The following is a 20,809-nucleotide window of genomic DNA, read 5'->3' as shown; positions in this document are numbered from 1 at the left end:
GAAAGTAAAATCCTTCCCACTGAGTCAGTATAATTTTGAAATCAAGAGGTTCTCAGGGAAAGATAGGGGGACAGGAAGAACAGTTCTCTACTAAATATACAACAAGGCCAATCTAAACAACAATAACTATGAAATTAACAGGAACCCAGTCACAGTTCCTTTGGTTGTGTGCTCTTTTCCCCCCTGGTGCAGTTACCATCGCCATTGGCAGTGAGCTCTGGCAGGTTCCCAGTGGACAGGGCAGGTGTGAGGATCCCTGCACAGCTGCAGGAGAGCTGGGGGTGATGGCAGCTGTGTCCCAGATGGGAAGGGTGGAGGAGAGACTCTGCTCACGAATCCTTGGAGCAATGTCGGTCCCGGTGCTCCAACAGGATGCTTGGAGATAGCAAACTGAAGCAGGACAGCATCCTGGCAGGGGTGTGAGGTCCAACACCAGAAGAGGCAGCTCCTGGCACTGGGATGGCGCGGTGAGGTTTTCCAGCTGCCTTCCTCCTTCCAGAGCCAAAAAGGGGTGAGTACCAGTAACTGCCCCCCCACCCTCCTTTACCTGCTTCGAATCTCGTGGCCTTGGCCTCCTTCCCCACACTGGCCCCGCCCTCCCAGAGAAACTCACAAAATCAGGGAGGCTCTCCCTTCCCCATCTCAAGGTCTCAAGGACCTGGCCATCCTTAGCATGTCAATGGGAAAAAATATAAAACTATAAAATATAAAAAACAAAATATACCACCAAAAATATACACAATAAAAAATATAACAGCAAAATTATTAAGATAGAATCAAAATATATTTATTGAAACCTACAGATAACTATCAGAATATATGTACATCTGGAACTATACAGGCTAATGCATAAATCCTTGTCTTCAAATGCTCTTTGGATAGGCAGCAGCTTCTTCCTGGGCTTGGAGGAAAGAGCTCTTCTGGACAGCAGGAAAGGACTTTGTGGGTAAATGCACAAAAGAATGTCCAGAGAAAACTCGGTGGAAACACAGTAGCCAGGCAGGTCTGCAAAATGGAGACACAAAATGTAACAGAGGCTGCAATGCAAACCTAAAGCATCTGAAGCTCCATATTTCATAGAACACATTTCTTGGAAATTCATAAATAGCTGCACAGGGAAACATTCTCCTACCATCACCCTCTGGAGGCAGGCCAGGGGCACGCCCTGAGCCACTTCCACAGATCGCCCAGGGGAACTCCATGGCCTCTGGGCTGCTCTGGGACAGCAGGGAGCCCAGAGCCCTGTGCTTCCCAGCAATGGCTCAGCTGCACATGCAGCCTCCTGCTCCTCTCCCTGCCCCACAGCTCAGCAGCCCTACAGCTCCACAGGGCACTGGCAGCAGCACAGCTCATGGCAGGGGGCACCTGCAGGGCACAACTGCTCCCTGGCAATGTGCACAGGCTCTCCAGGCTGGCACAAGACCCTTCCTCCCACCAGAGAGCGGCCCAGCTCCCACCTTACCTCTGTGGGAGGCTGAGCCATGCTAGTCCTTCACTTTGTCCTCAATCCAGAGTGTCTTCAGGCCCCTGAGCATGCCATGACTAGGAAGGGCAGTGGAGAGAGCAGGGGCAGATGCACACCCTTCCTGAGTATTTTGTCATTTCTGGCACAGCTAAAAGGTCAGAACCGCAGGAGTCCATCTCAGCACTTGGTCAACTTGCTGGAGAACATCAAGCCTTCACCAGCCCAGGATGCTGGAGAGGTTTTCCTGGACATGTGGGGGCTGGCTGGCAGCACGCTTCTTCAGCTTGGTGCCCATCACCTCGTAGAGGGCAGAGGCGAGCCTGGTGACCACCGTGCGCACATTGGCGCTGCGGACAGGCAGCGCCTTGTTCTCCAGGAAGGACCAGAGCACGGGCAGGGCGTAGCGCTGGACCACTTCAGGGCTCCTGGCATAAACCCCTTCCACAAGCACTGCCGGGACAGAGACACAAGCTTCTGAAACAACAACCTTAATGCAAACAAGGATCCACCTCGAGATTTGCTTCTTGGAAGCCTCTCTGCCTAAGAGCAGCGAAATAGCACACAGAGCCCAACGATCCAGAAATGGCCAAAGCAGCTGATCCTCCCCAAAATAGAACCAACAACACCTCAGGAGTACTGTCTCCAAACAAATACTTGCACCTGTGGGCAGAACTTGTACCTTTACTGGATCATTTCACAACCTGTTTCAACATCAAGAATGACTAAAATGTCAACTTCCCTTTCATTTCCATTAGGAAGTTGTCTAAACCCACACTGAAGATTTGGAAATGCACCATGGAGATTCAATTGAAAGGTTTCTAAGAAAAAGGACAATTCCATCTTTGTGACCCTTGATGTCAAAGTGCCAGAATCCAATCTGGCTCTTCCCTTTGCTCAGTGGCACACAGCAAAGGGCACTATTAGACCACACTTCCAAACTCCAGCCCACCAGACATGGGTGCTGCTTGACAGCTGGATTAGAAACATCAGTGACTAGCTGCTGTCTTTGGCACAGTGCTTTTGTGCCTTCCAACAAACAGCTGCTTCAAACCTCAGAGTGTCTTAGGTAATTACCCAGACCTCATTGCTGTGGCATTTGTGCATCTCCACATTTTAATGTCATTCCCTCTCTCAATGTTAATGGCATTTTTCTTGCAATGTGCACTGCAATAGTAGAATGTAGAAAGAAAAATGCAACACAGATGAATGAAATTTAACCACAACACGAGTGTCTTCTCCCTTTCTCTCTGAAGCCTACTCCCTGCTCAATTTCTGAACTGAACTTTGTCAAACACAGGCAAAAAATTGACAACCAACAGGCTCCTTGCATGGCAGATGTGGCTGAGACATCAAAACCTGAAATGCTCTGGACACCATTCATATTTTCTGATCAGGCAAAATGTTATGCAGTAACCACTTCTTATTCTGTGGTGGAAGAGACTTCATTTTCTCTATGCTCGTAATCCACCAGCAATCATCAACATTTAAACACTTCCTGAAAGTGCCCAAAACCAATTCTGTCAAGCAGGAAAAGGGTTATGGCATCCATTTCAAAATGGATGTTAATTTCAGTTAAAATCCAATTCAAGACATTGGTCACAATGGAACTTGAGAAAACATTGTTTGTTCCCACTAAATCTCAGAGAGAACATCTGCTCTTCCTAAAAGAGTCCTAATTTATGTTTATTTCCTTTATTTGAAGAAGAGATCAAAATATCTCCAAAACTAAATTCCCTCTTCCTAAACATCTACTTTATCCCAATGCCCTTTCAAGGGCTTTTGACATTCTCAATCACCGAACACTGAGCATTTGAGATTGCTGAAGAAGACACAACATCTATGAAACCTTGCATTTAAAGATGCTGGCACACTTAGCAGTGCATTTAGACCCCGTTAAAGCAAGGCTGTAAATCATCTTGTCCACTATATAGAGAGATTATCACTTTTCCATTCCTGGGCTGTTGCTGACATAGCAAGCTCCTCTGAGGAATCAATTATCAGCTGCATTTGTAGCATTTTGGACAGCACTGACACAGGAAGACACTGTTTGCACACCCTGAAATGCTCAGTCCAATGCCACTTTGACAGCACAGGCAGGGAGCCTCAGCACTCTGCTTCTGCCCCTCTGGCCCCAAAGGCTGCCTTGCACCAAATCCGTGCCCCTAATCTGGGTGCTGAGTTTTGACCTAAGCTGTGACCCCCAGGCACTGCAGGGTTCAGTCTCAAAACTTTTCAAGAGCAAGATGAGAATTCTGTGAGGACAAAACAAACGGATTGCCTGAAACAGCACTTGCTACATTTTCCCTAAAGGACCAGAGATGACCCTGAGCTCCCAAGAGAAGAGCCAGGTCGGGTATTTTTAACCCCTCCCTTTCCTGGAGGTGGGCTCTGAGATGCCCCAGTGAGAGCTCGGCCCCAAGGCCGAGCGCCACCCCCGTGCCAGGTACTGCACACCTCTGCAGCAGCCAGGGAAAACCTGCCAAACACAGCTGCCATGGGCATTGGGCAGGAGGGACAAGCTCAGCACCTCCTGATTTGGAGCAGCTACTCTACTGTCTATTGCCAGGAATGCCCTGGAAATGCTCCCTGGGGAGACCTCTTGGCTTAGCAGAGGCCATACCTGTGATACGCTCTGTCACATCCAGCAGAGCTTGGCCACTCAGCTGACTCCATTGGTGGCTGAACTCTTTCATCAGTGCTACTTTATCTACAAGAGAAACACACGTTTCTGCTCACTCTTCTGAGGTCCTAGGAGAAAGGAGAGTGGGGAGGGGAAGGGCAGGGGCAGCCCCAATTTATAAAATCAAGTAATTTTCTGCTGATGTACTTCTTTCCCTCCAGCCTACTTGAGGGGGGGGGGTTAAATTCCCAAAGAAAACCTCTCCGTTCACATTTGTCAATGCAAAGTTGTCTGCTGGACCGGGAGCTGTGTTAAACATTTCAGATCAAGGACCTCAAGAGTTCAATCACATGTAAGCAGTGAAAAGGTTTTGAACTCCAGAGCAAACAGGAAGAAGCCCAGACTTGGGATACACAAAGGCACAGAGTCAGGCAGTTCAGGAGTTCGCAGAGCAGCTGAGGTGGAGAAAGTGGAAACTCCCCTTGAAGATCTGCCTCTTCAACACTCCATTTGTCAGGCATATTTCTCCCGAGCAGCATTTTCAGTGCTGACATAAATCTCTGTGACAAAGGAATTTAGAGCAGTCCTTGCCTGTGTAGGTATTTGCCACAGCCATCCTGCCCCATGAAAACAACATGTGGAACAAGACATCACTGACAGCTGGATTTCTATCTGCTTGTTTTAAGGAAATGCACTTGGTGAATCATAAGTGTCCCATTTGAAACAAGAAGACAAATGGGAAAGGTGGAACGGAGGCAGCTACTGCCTATAATGTGGAGCTTTCCAGGGGGCTGCTCTGCAGGAGTCATGATGGGCCAGTGTCCCTTCATGGCAACAGCAAAGCTATTCATTTGGGAAATCTAATGGGGTCCAAGCAAACTCCAAAATCCCCTTTGCCTCTGAATTGTAGCAAAGCTGTAGTCCAGGACCTCCTCTCCAGACAAGCAGCACAGAGCCAAGGGCTCCTGGCACTTGTGGGAAATGCTGATGCACATTCAAGCCTCTTGGGGGACTGGTGCCTAAGGACTGCACCCCCACAGCTTCTGGTGGATGTCAGCTGGAGTGTTCCACGGGCAACAAGAGCTCTCATGGCACTCAGTGTTCTCTTGTGTCAGAGAGGCAGAGACACAGTTGAGGAGAGTCCATGTCAGCCTTACCAAAATGAGAAACGGATTTTTCCAGCGCTTTCACAGCTGCAGCATGAACCCCGGTATCCTTTGAGTTCAGGCTCTTTAGTATTCCTTCCACTAAACGGACAATCACGGGGTTCAAGGCATCTTCCAGGATGGCTATCATTTCTGCCAGCACGTCCAGCGCCATCTGCTTCACTCTCTTGTGCGTGTCAGATATTCTCAGGACAAAATGATCAAAAATCTGTGAAGAGAACAAGCAGCAAGAAAGCTGGATTAAAATGTCCTTGTTTGAAGACGGGATGTAGCAATGATCATTTAGTGCCCAAGAGAGGTACACACCATCTTTACCAAGTGCAATAGAGACAAGGATGGAAACGAGTAGCCACAGTTGTGTTTGTGCAAGACAGGATGGAGTTTGGAGAAGTATCTCTGTAAAAACATTTGGGTTATACCAACCCAGCCTGATACTTCTCTTCCCCATTCAAAGCCATTTTTCATCAAGAGAAGAATTGCCATGCTTTCAGTGGCTGGATTCCTTTCATTGAACCCAGCTGGGAGTAGGAGACAGCAAAGGTTAGGGCAGTGGAAAATTCTGTCATCATGTGATGAACAACATCAATAGGCACCTGCCAGACAAATACAGCTGGACTGAAAGAACTTGTCCTGCATGCTGGACCTGAATTAAATTTGTCTGGGTAAGAGGGACCAGCCTGTCCCAACAAGGCAGGATGTAGTGCCAAGACAGACTGAATTAACTTCATTGCTACAGGCTTGGGAGAGGAGCTGAAGGGAAGGAACAGTGAAGATACCCTACATACCTGGACAATGTTTGTGGTGATGAGCTTGGGGCTGTTTTTGCACAGGTCTAGGAGGAGTGCCACTCCTTCCATCCATGTCTCAAACCCCTTGGCTTCCAGGAGATCATAAAGCTTCTGGAGCATCTCCATTTCATCCACAGCTGGAGGCAACGTGACCTGGACTTTTGGATGGTGTAGGAGGCGTCCATCTGAGGTCGACTTCACCCTGGAAAATAAAACCAAATGATGGCTTGTTGGTGATAATACCTGCAGATAATTGTGAGCAAAACATCCAGAGGTGATTTACTCATGATGTGATTTCAAGCTAGAGAATCATGAGGCTCTGAAAACAGCATGGACTTCAAGACAATCATTACGGGAGACAATCTACAAATATTATTAATGCAGATATAGGCATTTTTTATCAAAGAAAATTTATAGGGTAAGGAAAGAATCAGTGGCACAGGCCATCTCTCCAGAAAGATTTTCTTGAGGAAGAGAAATGTCAAGCTTGTTGTGTGCTTTGTCACATCTAACAAAAGTGCTCAGTACCGTTGACTAGAAGGAAATGTGGCCTGGGGCTTCTTTGACACATGGCTCCTCATCTTCACAGGGCTCTTGACACATGGGCGTTCACCCTTCTGCTCTTCCATCCCCTACAAGGACACAGAGAAACCCCACCAACATTTCGAATATAGAATAGGAAACTGTCTGCTTAAAAACACAAGTTAGAACCAGGATCACTGCTACCAAGGCTTAGGGAAATATTTGCAAACCTACAGAAGGAAACAGACCAGAGATTCAGTGATGCCAACTCTTTGTTTGCAATAGCCCAAGGCAGGTTATGGGTGCTGCCATAGTGAGCAGCAGTTTAAACTCCCCAATTCATGAGTCTCGAGCATAAATGGCAATAATGGAAACTGCTAGGCACCAAGAGATCTTATAGGAAAAAGCAGAAAAATTAGGACTCTTTGGGGTGGGCCAATTTTGTTGGAAGATGATTTGGTTCAACACTCGCTCTCCCTGTTTGTGCACAAAGGACACGCTCCCTTCTATAACGTAGATAAAAACAATGAAAGTCCCCCCCCAGACAAATGATTTTCCTCTGGATGCTGCTGGATTCACCAAGCTTCTTCCAGCTCCACAGGGCTTGACAGCAGGGCAGTATTCCCAAAAGACAGACGGTAATTGTAGCAATTAGGATTGACTGGGACATCTGCTGCAGTTTTGGAAATTCTCTTGGCACTACTGCTTCCAGTGTCTTTTGCAAAGACTCTGTTCTCCTCAGAAGCACTTTTCTCACTTCATTGCTTTACTGGGAGCAGAGCAGGGACAGCAGGGTGGGGAGTTATGCTTAAATGCAAACCCACTTTCTTCTCTTCCCCTTTCCTCTTTGTGACCAATAGTCAAAATATTCAAAGCCCCACTTTTCCCCTAAGAATATCAGTTCCTTTGTGGTCTGCAGATGAACAGGCTGGGGATTAACAGCTCATTCCCAGGAGCAAAATGATTGAGCAGAAGGGGAATGAGATAAAGACAGATTAGGTATGTTTGATGTCCTATTAGCTGTGGCTATACTTGCACAAAGGAGACATTTCTCCTGCCAAGCACTTACTTTCTTCTTAATTCTTCTCAGAATATCTTCCAGGTCACAGGCAGGAATGGATCGCTCCAAAAGCATTTTACATTTTGGATGATTTATCAACATCTTCACCATCTCCTGTCCATAATGCCTATGGAAGGAAGGAAGGAGGGAAGGAAGAAAGGAGGAAGGGATGAAGGGAGGAAGGGAGGAAGGGAGGAAGGGAGGAAGGGAGGAAGGGAGGAAGGGAGGAAGGGAGGAAGGATTCCAGGAAGGCAGGATTCCAGGAAGGAAGGAAGGATTCCAGGAAGGAAGGAAGGATTCCAGGAAGGAAGGAAGGATTCCAGGAAGGATTCCAGGAAGGAAGGAAGGATTTCAGGAAGGAAGGAAGGATTCCAGGAAGGAAGGATTCCAGGAAGGAAGGAAGGAAATCGAACAAACAAAGGAAACCTGTTAACAGAAGAGGCTGATACCTTAATGTCATCCTTTGCAATCCTTGCATGAGATGGCATTACCTACTCAGCAAAGTGAGAGAAAAATATCATTTCACTCTGAAACTGTGGGTGTGCTTCTGTGGGATCAAAGGATCCCAGGGAACAAGTGAAACACATCTGTTTTGTTGTCAGATCCCATTAGAAGTACCTTGCTGCCATTGCTCAATAATTTGCCTTCCATTAACTGGCAGAGAATCCAGCACAAAACACCTCAGGCCTCCTCTTGACTATTCCATATGTGTGCAGAGCAGCAGCTAGTTGCTCCTGTATTTTTGGCAGCTATTAATTGAATCATCAAAGTAAGGGGATTTGGGTGGCTTGGGTTGATTTTGCCACTAGGAAACCAGTTTTCCTCAAGAAGAAATTTAGAGGTCATTGAGCCACAGACAACAGCATTCTAGAAAGCTGCAGAAGAGGTTTAGACAGACTGAATACATTAGTCCTGAAATACTTCTAGAAAAGTTTTAAGTTAACAAGAAAGATCTGCTTTGGGTCTTTCAGTGATGAACATGAGGCAACATTTTGGCTCTGTGTTGTGCACCTAAGATCAAACAAAACTGTTTGACTGCCAAATCTGAGCTCTTTTGATCTCAGGAAAGAATCCTTCAAGTCACAGGAAGTTGGCAATGCTCCTTCTTGCTGGACAACCTCAGCTTACCCACTACAGTCATTTCCCCAGGTAATCCAGAGCAGTGGTCACAGCACCAAGGCTGACAGAGCTCGAGAAGTGTTTGGACCATGCTCTTGGGCACATGGAGTGACTCTTGGCATGTCCTGCACATGGCTGGCAGCTGGACTCCATGGCCCCAATGGACCCCATACAACTCCGGGTATTCCATGCCTCTATGGCCCTTATCCACACCGTGAGGTAACTTAATATTTCCTTTCGTTACCACTCTTTTGTGGTTTTACCTTTCTAGACAGACACAAGGCAGTTTTCCTGTGTGAGGAGGTGAAATGAAGATGGTTACCTTGTGTCCTTGTGGCAGTCCTGAGCAAGCGTCCCTGCCGCGTGCGCCAGCCTCTCAGCCCTGGGTGTGCCTGCGAGCTTCGTGACTCCAATTTTCTCCATCAAGGACAGCAGCAGTTGCGCCGCACACTTCCGCACCTGGGCGTGGCGGCTCCTGGCAAGAGGAGAGCAAACACTGGGGCACAGGGAGAAGGAGCAACAGCAGCACAGGCCTTGGCCAGAGCGTGCTCCCTGCCACTGCTGCGGGAAGGAGGCCTGGCTTCTCCCTGCAGCTTCAGACACCTGTAGAAGCTTCTGTCCTCAGAGAAACTCAAATTAGCATTGGACACAAGGACTGTCTGCAAGGAAGACGGAGAAATTCAGTCTCCCTGCACGACCTGATACTCAGTGTCTTTGCCACAATTTCCACTGAGAAAGATAAAAAAATAGATTACATATGAATTCTTTAGAAATGAAAGACCATTCATGCTAACCTATCAGAGGGCACCCATTACACAGAGCTGCAGCAGGACTGAGGCTCATTCCAGCCATTTATCCCCAAATCTGCAGAGATTTGGAAAAATACAGATGCAGAGAAAACACACTGTGGGCCGTGAAGTTGCAGAATATGCAGCAATGCAGCCTGTTTCTTTTGTGAGGATGGGCAAGGGGTACATCTGAATGTTTTATCCTATTGCAAAGATGGGGAAAGTGTGGCAATCAATTTACCCAGATTGTCCAGTTCTAGAGAGTGTCTTTTGATAATTATCAGGCTCAGCACAAACACTTAAGGCAGCATTTGCATCAGCTATTCCATAGTAGTGGGCCTGTGAAGGTGTATGTGCAGTGATTCATCATCTCAAGGCTAACATGAAACACCAGTTTGATTAGAAAGTAGAGCTCTATGGCCAGGACAGTCATTCAGGACTCCTTTTGGCAGGAGCTGCACCTGCTGTGCAGGCTGTGTCACAGCCAGCACATTCTCCCCTAGGTGCTCCATACCCCAGCAAGTACCCTCCTTATTTCTCCAGTTAATGGCATCATGAGGATGCATGTTTTTTCCCAGGGCCTCTGTGCTTAGTGCAGTGAAATATCAAAGAGCACTCATAGCTGCAATTGCAATTGTCCCTCTTCCCACAGAAGCACAAGGCTCTATCCTTAGCCTTTGCAGGCACTTGCACTTCCCCACCATTCACCACATCTAGGCAACTCTGACAGACTGGGAGGACTCCAGGAAGCAGCGGGAAGATGAGTCAGAAGAGGTTTAGGTTGCATATCAGGAAAAGCTTTTTCACCCACAGGGTGCCTGGGACACTGGAACAGGCTCCCCAGGGCAGTGGTCAACAGCACCAAGCCTGACAGAGTTCAAGCAGCATTTGGACAACAATCTCAGGCACATGGTGTGACTCTTGGGGTGCTCTGTGCAAGGCCAGGAACTGGATTTAATCATCCTCATGGCCTCGTCCAACTTCCCATATTCTACAGCTCTTTCATTCTGAGAACTCATAGGCTGAGGTAGGGCAGAAATACGGGACAAGAGGAAAGAAATGAGGTGGATTGGAGAATCCAGTCACTGAGTTGACAGAAGATGCAGGATACAGGACCCTTCCCTCCCACCATTCCCATTCTTTCTCTCATCCCTTCCCCCACCTAGAAGTACTCTAGAAGGTGAAGAATATCACTGAAAGAAGAACCTACTTGACTCCACTGTCCAGGAGAGAAGTCATTGCTCGTGCAGGAGTCACATTCTCCACCATGATCCCCAGGGTGTGACTGGCTGCTTTCTCAACAAACTCTGGTGAATTACACATCATGTGCAGAAGGACCCGAGCCACCTCATCCACCTCAGAGTCCATGTCCTTCTTCAAGGTCACAAAGAGCTCTCCCAGAGTGACAATGGCCAAGTAGGACACCTTTGAGCGGAGGTTGGTCACCTGGGGAAGTCATGAGGGGAAACATAAGAATGACCTCGGAAAGAAAACCAGTTGCCTTAGACAGACGACTCAGGAAATGACAACACGTCCCACTGTGTCCAGAGGAACATAAAAGCACAATAAGAGCAGAAGAGCACATGCACAGCATGACACTTCCACTGGCACCAATATCTGGCCTCAGACTTGCATGTAACAGGCCTAAAAATAAGAAATTTCATAAAGTATCTACTTAAGCCTTCTTTAATGTCAACTGCTTTCCCTTTAGGCTCTTTTCTTTGAAACACAAAGAACCAAATTAAAGTAAGGGCTGCTTTCAAACCATAAAGGCGTCAGTCATAAAGATAAAAGAGTCACGTGCTCCTGTTTAAAAAAGCAACACCAGCAGTTGAAGCACTCAGCCAGGAAACAGAAAACACACGCTCAGGCCTACAGACTAATTTGCAGTGTTGAATGACAGCTCGGGCAGAGACTAGGACTCTGAAAATAACATAATTAGAGTATCTTTTTCTGCATTTGCACATTTCATGATAATGGCAGCTCACTCAAAGATGAGTGTCAGATACCCGACCTACCAGTGAATACAACTACATCTACACACAGATCCCATAGAAACCTGACAGACATTAGAAATACAAGATCTAAAAAGAGAAATGAAGGCAGTCTCTGAGCACACATGGAGATGAACAAGCACATAGCTACTCTACACACCATGTATGAAGTACAGGGCACAGTTCACAAGAGTGTTCTCACCTCACTGGTAACTGCCAAGCAAATGTCACGAAGCCTTGAAAGCAGGACTTCTGAATGGGACCCAGCCAGGAGTTTGATGCTGACCAGTCCCTTCTCCTTCATCTCCCTGAAAGGCAAGTACCAAAAAGATGGATTTTTCTCTCCACCCAAGAACTAGGCAGCACCCTCTGAAATTACCAGGCTGGCAGCTCAGTCAAACAATGGGAGGTGCTTTTCAAGGAGTACTTAATGAAATTGTGGAGCTCCTGCCCGCAGGATGTTGTTGCTGTCAAAAGCATACACAAATCCAAGAGACAAATAGAGGGGTTTCAGTGTCTTCATTTGTGGCTCTTTTACAAGACAGCCTTTCTGAAATGTCTGGCCCATGGAGTCCCTATGACACAGTTTCCTAGAAGCTGTGAGACTGGGTCATGCTCCTGTTTCTTGTCACCTCCCTATACCTGTCCCTAAGACACAATCCCCTTGGGCAGTTATTGGGGCATTTTCCTTCTTTTTCATCCCCAGCAGGCAGTTCAGCAATAAAAGTCTGCACTGGCACTCTGGAGCTCAGTTTCCATGCTACAATCCAGGCTTGTTTCTCACTCACTCCACTCCACCTCCACATTCCCCAGAAAAGGAGCAGCAGGGTGTCCCATAAGATTCCACGCCTGGGAAAGAACAGTTGAAACTCTGCCTTTTCCCAGAATCCCCTACCAAAAACAATGCCCACTACAGCAACATGTTATTTAAAAGGTGTAAACAACTCTGTCTCTCAGCACTTGCTCTAGGCAGCCCTGAGCTACAGGAAGGTGTGTGAGGCATCAGGGCTGCAGCACAGGGCTGCTGACCGATCCCATGGGCACCCCTGAGAGTCACCGGGACCCCCCACACCTGCAGAAGCTCTCTTGTACCTCAGAGGACACCAAACAAAAAGGGGGAAGAGAAAGCAGAAGAGAATTGCAAAGCAAATGTGACTGCACAAAGAGATGCATGTGGCAGATTTTTCATGCTTATCCCAGTGTGAATGGAGTCTGTACCCCTGTGTGAATGAAGCATCCAACAGTGAGTTGATGCTAACCCCGACATCACAACCAATATCACCAAAAATTTAACCAGCATCACCTAACATTCGTAGGGTTATCACCTCTGGGCCTCCTTCTCTCTGTGTCTAATTGTGGGACACATGTTGAGTATTGGCAAAACACCTCCAGCCCATATGAAGCAGTGAGAAGAAAAAAGTTGAATTCAAAAAGTCCAAGATTCCTAGAGGGTTTCATTGCTTTCTCCTTCCCTTCTGCCATGAGCCTTTCAGGAGTAAAGACAGGCTGGGGATTTGAAAGCACAAATCAGTCCATTTCTCAGAAAGAGTGACTCCCTGGAGCTGCTTCTGGGACTCACATGCAGGAGGTCACAGGGAGACCCTGTCACCTGCCATTGCTGTCAGCACTGGGAGCAGAGAGAAATCTTACTCAGTCCCACTGGGCCAGTGCCCCAAGGCACCCAAATCTCTACACTCAAAACTGCTGCCATCCTGCTGCTGCCTTCAGCCAGCAAATCATCTCATCCCACAGCTTCCTCTCTTCCCTCAAGATTTCCTTTGCAGCTCCATGGAGCAGCAGGCAAAGCGAGGGAGCAGCACAGAGCGGCAGCAGCTGGAGCACAGCTGCAGACCGAGGCCAAGCAAAGGCTGCTCTCAAATCTTGATCCTCTCACTGCTCTGGAGTGGTTTCAGCAGAGTCCTTTGCCCTCTGGGCTGTCGGGGCTCAGAGGCACTGGCAAGATCCACTTGTAAGCTTCCTTAACGCTAAGAGGGAGACAGAGTGACTGGGGCCTTTCTTACCAGTCATCGCTGCCCAGCCAGGAGAGTGCCTGGAGCAAGGACTGCTGTGGGTCAGCAGAGGCTGTGTCCTTGTGCCCACGCTCACGGAGCAGCTCCTGTCGGCGCTCGGCACCAGTGGCCGTCTGCGAGGTCACTGTGAGGAGAGGGTCAGCCCTGAGCGCTGCAGCCCCGGGCAAGGCACCCCGCCATGGAGCGGCCTGCAGCCCCAGCTCCCAGCCAGGCTTCCATGTACTGCAAACTGGCACTGCCTCACACACCTCCCTGCTGTCTGCCTCCTTGGGCTCCTTGCTTTCACCCAGCCCCCCCAGCTGGGCACAGCTCCAGGCTAAACCTGACCATTGCCCACACAGTGCCAGCTCCCAAGTGCCACAGGTAGCACAGCCAGCGGCAGGTTCCTGAGGCCGCAGAGCTCCCACTCCCTGCCAGACAGGGACGACCAGTGGGAATGGCTACACCTAGAGGGAACCCCCCAGGGGCCTCTCTTGTCCCAGCGCCCTCATTTCCCCCAGCCCTGAGGACTGAGGCACTCTGCAACTCCCTGAGGAAACTCCTGCAGCTGCCCTGCCACAGCACCAAGCCAAGCCGGAACAACCCAGGCTCAATTCTGGTCAGTTCTCAACGTGGAAGTAGCATCACTTGAAAAGAGCATTCCAATTATTATTCCTTGCTCCCTTCTTTTTATCTCACCCTAGTTGGGATGATAGCACAAGCAACCTTGAAGCACCAGGCAGCCCCTCCTGACTGTCACCTCCTACCAGCAGCCACTGTGTTTGGCTGCAGTGACACAGGAGGCACTGCTTGTTCCCTCTTGGAATTGCAGGCCATGGGATGGTGGCAGCCAGGAGCCATTGATCACTTCAGGGAGCAGCAGCACGACTGCACCAAGGCACTGACTGCCATGCAGAGACAACCCTTACTGGGATAGCAGAAAAGCTGGCTGCAGAGCCGAACAACAGCACAGGCAGAGGGCCCCGATGGGGAGTGGTCAACTGATGGTGGTGGTACTCGTAGGTGCACAGTGAGCACACCCTGGCACACTGCCCCCAGCTCCTCTCTGCACTTACAGCTGTCTCCTGGCACCAGCGCTGTAGTTTGGATTATCAGGATGGACAAAAGCCCGAGCTTAGGCCTTTACCTCTACTTTATTCAGCTCAACTTTCCAATGCATCTCTAAGAACCGACTACGGCAAGACAACCAAGCTGGAGGAACTCAAAAGTGGATTTGGTGCTCATTCCCGGACAGGCTATTGACCAAAGAGCCCAGTTGTGCTGGCTGAGGCAGGAGGCACTTTGTGCTCCTTTTGCAAGGAAATAACTATATGGGAAAAAGCTGCCACAGAGCAGACTTACCTGAGGAGTTGCATGGGACACTGCCTTCCTCTTGGATGATGGGCATAGTGAGCAGTAAGGGCATCTTGTCCTGCTTCCTCAAGACCTTCTTCTTCAAGGCATTACCAGGGTGTTTTCTCTGCACACTGGAAGCTGTGCCATTGACAGCTGCTTGGCTGAGGCCTGCAGGGACCAAAGAGGAGCTTGTAAGTGGAGGGTGCTGGACAGGGTCACTATGGAAAGGGCCAGAAAATTTGCTGGAGCTGGGTAACATCTCTGTGTTATCTCAAAGAACTTCAAGTAGAACACTGGCACGCTAGTATGGGACAAGGATCATACAATCACCCAGGAAAACCTACAACAATTTTGGTGGGAAGGCCCCTTTAACCACCATCTAGTCCAACCCCTGGGAAACGGAACATCTTCATCTGGATCAGGTTCCTCAGAGCCCCATGTAAACTGGCCTTGAACACCTTCATAGATAAATCAACAACAGCTTCTCTGGAAAAACCCTTGCAGCATTTCATTGCCTTCATTATAAAATAAATTCTACCTAATATCTAATCTAAATCTACCTTCTTCCAGTTTAAAAATCAAACTGCAGGGATGCTTCCCCTAAGAAACAAGGAGAAGCCAGTGTTGCTATGCTTTCGTTTTCCTGTTTCAGAGGCAGGCTGGGCAAGTTCCCAAAAGAAAGTGCAGATAAGCTTGGGTGGTGCCCTGGGGCTGAGTGCTGCCCCCGAAGGTCCCTGCTGCCGCCCTCGGGGCAGCGCACACAGCGCTGCAGCCAGAGCCCCTCAGCCGGGATTCACTGGGGAATGCTGCTTGCTCCTGGGGCTACAACAGAAGCACTGCCTCAGGGCTTCAGCACAGCTCTACAGTGCCAGCTCCTTGGAGGGGAGTGGCTCGAGAAGGATCTCTGGTCTTTTCATCAGAAGGTGCTGAATTTGGTTTCTTCCATGTTGCACCTTGGTTAAAAAGCATTCTTCTGCATTCACATTGCCTGGAAGCTGCTCTTCAGAACAGAGTCTGAAGGGCAGGCGACTTTCCAAGACTGAATTTTCTACTCTGAAAGATTTTAGAGGTGAAGGTGGGAAGCTGATACTCTGTTACTAAGTGAGGCCATGGGCAAGACAATTAATGCCTCTGTGTTTTTCTCTGCAAAATGGAAATCATTCCTATGCAAGCTTCCACTCAGATACAAGTGCAACAGCCCCCCAGTCTGATTGCAACACTGTGCAGAGGGTAAGGAAGAGCTCAAAAAGGACCAGCAGTGTAGACACCACTTACTTGCTTCAGCTGCATCCCTGGGCTCAACTCTCAGTGGAGGCAGCTTTAAGGATGATAAAATTTCATTCCTCTTCTTCATCTCATTCTCAAAAATCTCAGTTTTCTTCTGCTCTAACTTCTTTTCAGCCAACTTGCACAATGAAGAACGAACCTAGTTGCAATGGAAATACATCACAGACTGTAAGCAGAGACACACAAACCAGGCACATCATCTCATTGGGAGCATAGAGTCCACAGAGTGCCACAGACATTAATCCAGCTCCATATGCATTCCAATAGTTTCAGGAGAATGTCTCCCATCCTCACCTTGGCAATTATACACAGTGAGGTGGAACACTTTAGTGCCACAGCCTTACTCTGCTCCAACTGTGACAGGAAACCCTACTTGAAACATGGAAGTCATAGGAATGCTCCAAGACAAAGGAAGAGCTCCCATGAGCAATGAGCAGGCAGTTCAGCTCCTAGAGGCCATGGCAGGAGAATAAAAGCCATGTGCAATATGCAGCAAGGAGGTGTAATTGGCTGATGCTTAACACTCATGGCCAGGAAGTGCAGCTGTTTGTCACTTCCTGGCTTCTGAAAGACTGAGCTCTGAAGGACTCTCAACGACTTGGTCTCTGAGACCAGGAGACCAAAAGGAGGAGGGAGTCATGTGAAAACAATTTGGAGGAACATGGATATTAAGGAGCAGAAAATGTGAGAATGAGAGGGCTGTGAGATACAGCCAGAAAGGTAACCAGGAGACATCAAACTGTCCCGTTTTTATTTTGCAGCCTTGCTTATACTCAACCGTAGCATCTTTGCTTCTCTGCTTCTGAGGGTGCCCTTTGCCCACATTCACTGGTTTACAGTTTGCTCTGCCAATCAGAACTTCTCTAAAATGGCCTTTGCATATAAAGAATGCTTCGGGCATGACCTTGGCACCATCTCCAGGCAGTGACTTTGGCACCACTGGAAGTAGCCAAGCAATTGCTCAGTAGCCGTCAAATATATTCCCAAGACAATCCCCAACCCCCAAGAGTGGAGGATTATGGTTTTCAGAGGCATTTTGGGCCAAGCACTAAACAGCCACTGGAATGGAAGTCTGCTCATCCCTGTTCTTATCCCTTACCTTTCCAAAGCCCTCTCTCAGGTCTCTGTCACTTGTTAGACCAGGACTGGTGGGATGATCCATCTCCTTGAGCTGGCTCAGTGGGAGGCCTGGAACTGGAAGCAAAGGTTCCTGTAAATCTCTGGCACACTTCAATTGCCCAAAAATGTCATGCTTGGCAACAGGCAAGACAGGTTCCAGATTACAGAGCTCTAACAGGGCACAGAGATGGTGCATGAGAGCAGCAAGGTACATATGCCTAGACCCTCTCCCAGTGGATGGGCTCCTGGAAGGAGACATGACATTACTCTGTGGGCCAGCAGACTGAAACCTGCTGCCTCAGCCCCTGGTTGCTGGAGAGCCTCTGTGTTTGATAGAGAAGGGCAGAGATGAAGAATCTCTGTCAAGAGCAATCTCATCCGCCCTTATGCTGATTTTAGTAAACATCTTCTTTCTGGTTCCTAAAAGTAGTCCCAGGTTCTAAACCTGTATGCTTTTAGATCAACATTTTGGGGCAGCAGGGAGCCCAGAGCCCTGTGCTTCCCAGCAATGGCTCAGCTGCACATGCAGCCTCCTGCTCCTCTCCCTGCCCCACAGCTCAGCAGCCCTACAGCTCCACGGGGCACTGGCAGCAGCACAGCTCATGGCAGGGGGCACCTGCAGGGCACAACTGCTCCCTGGCAATGTGCACAGGCTCTCCAGGCTGGCACAAGACCCTTCCTCCCACCAGAGAGCGGCCCAGCTCCCACCTTACCTCGGTGGGAGGCTGAGCCATGCTGGTCCTTCCCCTTGTCCTCCTCCCTGGCAGTGACCCTGGGGACAGCGCTGCTCAGCTGCCTCTGCCGGGGCTCCTGGGCCAAGGCCCCCTGAGCCGGCCGGGAGCCCACACCTCCATTCCCAACGCTGGGCTTCCGCATGCAGGTCTCCAATCTGAGCAATTCATCGTTTTTCCTTGGGAGCAGAGGCATCCCAGCTCCTGTCACACACCAAGAGCTCTTTCCCTTCATCCTCTGGTTTTGTGTCGTAGACTCAGAAGGATCTGTAGATCAAGTACAGGCAAAGAAGTGAGTTAATTGAACTCACTCCTTTACAATCAACTCATCTAATGGGTAGCGAATTCAAACTTTATTTTTTTGACTGCAAACATTTGTTGTTTCTTTATTTTTCATGAATCTAGCATAATTTGAATTTCTCTGAACAATGTGGAGCTGGCAAGCCAGGAGAGATGGGTTCTATGCCTGTTGCCTCCCCACTACTCCAGGAATCATTTCCTTCCAAAGAGTTGGAAACTCACACTGGCCTCTGGAATTTGACACTGTCTAGGAAGTGATTGTTTTCCAATCCTGTTATCAGGGCCATTGTTTCTGTAACTCCCACTCAATTCTATTTTAGGTTTTACACTTCTGTGTTTTCTTTATTTCTCTTTCAAAAAAAGGAATTGCTGGTACACAAACTTTGGCACCACATGTTACATGCAAAAGAAGCTTTGCTTTCCCAATTAGATGTCCTCAGGAATATGCAAGCCCCTCACTGAAGGGAATAAAGAGATCATCCAGAAGTTTCACTTTTGTTCTACTTCACTCTTGGAGGACTTTATTCCCTACCTTCTTTCCTGCAGAAACACCCAAGCCCAACATAGATATGACCTGTCTCAAAACATTTCTGATCACGGCCGATACTGACAAATTAGATTTTGTCTAATGGCAGGTCATTCTCAAATACTCTCCAACACAGCTCTTAGAACTATTTCTTTACATGGCTTCACAGGGGATAAAATCATGTAGCAGCCAAGCAGTAGGGGCAGAATAAGTGCCTCATACCAAGATTTTATTTCCCTTGTAGGATGTCAGGACAATTACAAAACTACAACCGGTAAGGGTTAATGCTATAGCTAATTTCTAGTCCAGAATAAATCCAGCAAAAATGTCACCTTACTTATTGAGCAATACTTCTCCCTAGCTGCATTAAGCATTCCAGCTGCATATCACCAATTAAGGAGTCATTCCAAAGGGCCTCTGCCCAGGATTTGGCAGAACTAACCCTACGCAAAGGGGCCTGGGCATCTGATCCCTTTTTCTGCATCAGCACAACTGTTTCTTCAAATCTCATCTCTCCTATCATGACATGCCCCAAAATGGCAAAAGAATAACAACAAACTTTGCTGGAAGCTTTCAACTCAAAGGCATTGGCTGGCACAGACGCACCAGAGACCGCATTTTGTCTGGCACAATTCTACTTGTCAGGGATCAGGCAAGGCAGGGACAGGGGGACAAGGCAGAAGGCATCTCCTCCCCCAGCCTCAGCCTGCAACACTGACACAGGCAGAGGCAGTGGGGCAAGAGATTTGCCATGGTGAACCTGCCATAGGTGGCTTTGGGCTTGTGCTGTCAGAGGATGACAAACTCAGACCCTGCATATGCTGCATCCATTTGGAAGATTCCTTCTCCTGAAATGCAAAATTCAACAGGATTTTCTGTCATAGGAGGTTTCCTGATTTCCCTCTGTGCAAAACCAGGCGGTGTCCATGAATCTGCCTTAGATCTCAAAGAGTCCAGCTCAGAAATTGCCCAAAGGAAAGGTTTTCTCCTTGAAGGGCAGGAGGAAGGAAAGGGAATATTTCTCATTTCCTGCTAAATGAGGATTTCCTTCTTTTTCTCTCCTAATTGCAACACTACAAAGACTGCATAGAGATAAAATGCAAATGCAGGATGCAGAAGAATGTTTTCTTTTCCCACACTACAATTCCAGTGCCCCAAAGTACCACTCTAGCTCCTGCCACTCAACACTTCACAATGCAGGAATTTTCATTGTACCACCGGAGCGCACTCCCAGTAACTGGGCTCTGGGACAGTCCACTGAGGCCATCAAGGAATTGAAACAAATTTAAAGAAATTCTTAAAACCATGGTTCATAACCAAGTTTTCAAGATGTCACCTCTGATTCAATATGCCAATGGTCATTTTAGGACCGACATGCCCTGTACCTACCTGCATGTTCAGACTTCTCTTTGATGCTGCCGCTCGGTCTTGGCCTTGAGAAAGGGAGAACAAAAGCACATATGAGGAGGGAGAAAGAGAAGGGAGGGAAGAGGTGTAGCATGAGAGGAGGCAATCTTTCCTAGCTTGTTCACTCTGATGAAGGAGGAAATGCAAGAGACATCAAGCCAACAAGATGCAAAGCTGATTAATTGTCCTTAAGCTTTCAGTTGCTGCAGTCAGACAGAGCTGGCCAAGCTCCAGCTGAAACACAGCAGTCATTCTCCAACTTGCATCATAACTCCCCAATTGTGGTGTCTCTCCTTTTGAAACTTGGGGGGCTCCTACAGCCTCTCTGAAGCAGCAAAGGTTGCTAAGCTGAGACACGAGTCTGTATGGAGGGCAGCTACTTTGCTTCTGCTGACAAAGCTTGGCTTTGCCTGCTCATGCCTTGCGCTGGTGCCAGTCTCGTGCTACATGTGGTCAGAGCACTGGAGTGTTCTGAGAAGGATATTCCACCTCCTTGATCTTCCAAGAAGGAAAAGGCCTTTTCCAACTCAGCTGATAGCCAAGGATATTCAG

At 48.3% G+C, this 20,809-nt stretch overlaps 1 protein-coding gene across 1 annotated transcript in view; it reads right to left on the bottom strand.

Moving 5' to 3' along the window:
- Positions 1–18,169, bottom strand: part of LOC134041998 (serine/threonine-protein kinase pim-1-like) — a 33,343-nt gene extending 15,174 nt beyond the window's left edge. Inside the window, exon 1 of the mRNA XM_062489071.1 lies at positions 18,142–18,169. Within this exon, the coding sequence (XP_062345055.1) occupies positions 18,142–18,169 (28 nt within the window). The remainder of the gene's footprint in view (positions 1–18,141) is intronic.
- Between the last annotated feature and the right edge of the window lie 2,640 nt (positions 18,170–20,809).

The sequence above is a fragment of the Cinclus cinclus genome, chromosome 3 (assembly GCF_963662255.1).
Source record: "Cinclus cinclus chromosome 3, bCinCin1.1, whole genome shotgun sequence".
NCBI classification, from domain to species: Eukaryota; Metazoa; Chordata; class Aves; order Passeriformes; family Cinclidae; genus Cinclus; species Cinclus cinclus.
This window is presented reverse-complemented; position numbering and strand designations above follow the sequence as displayed.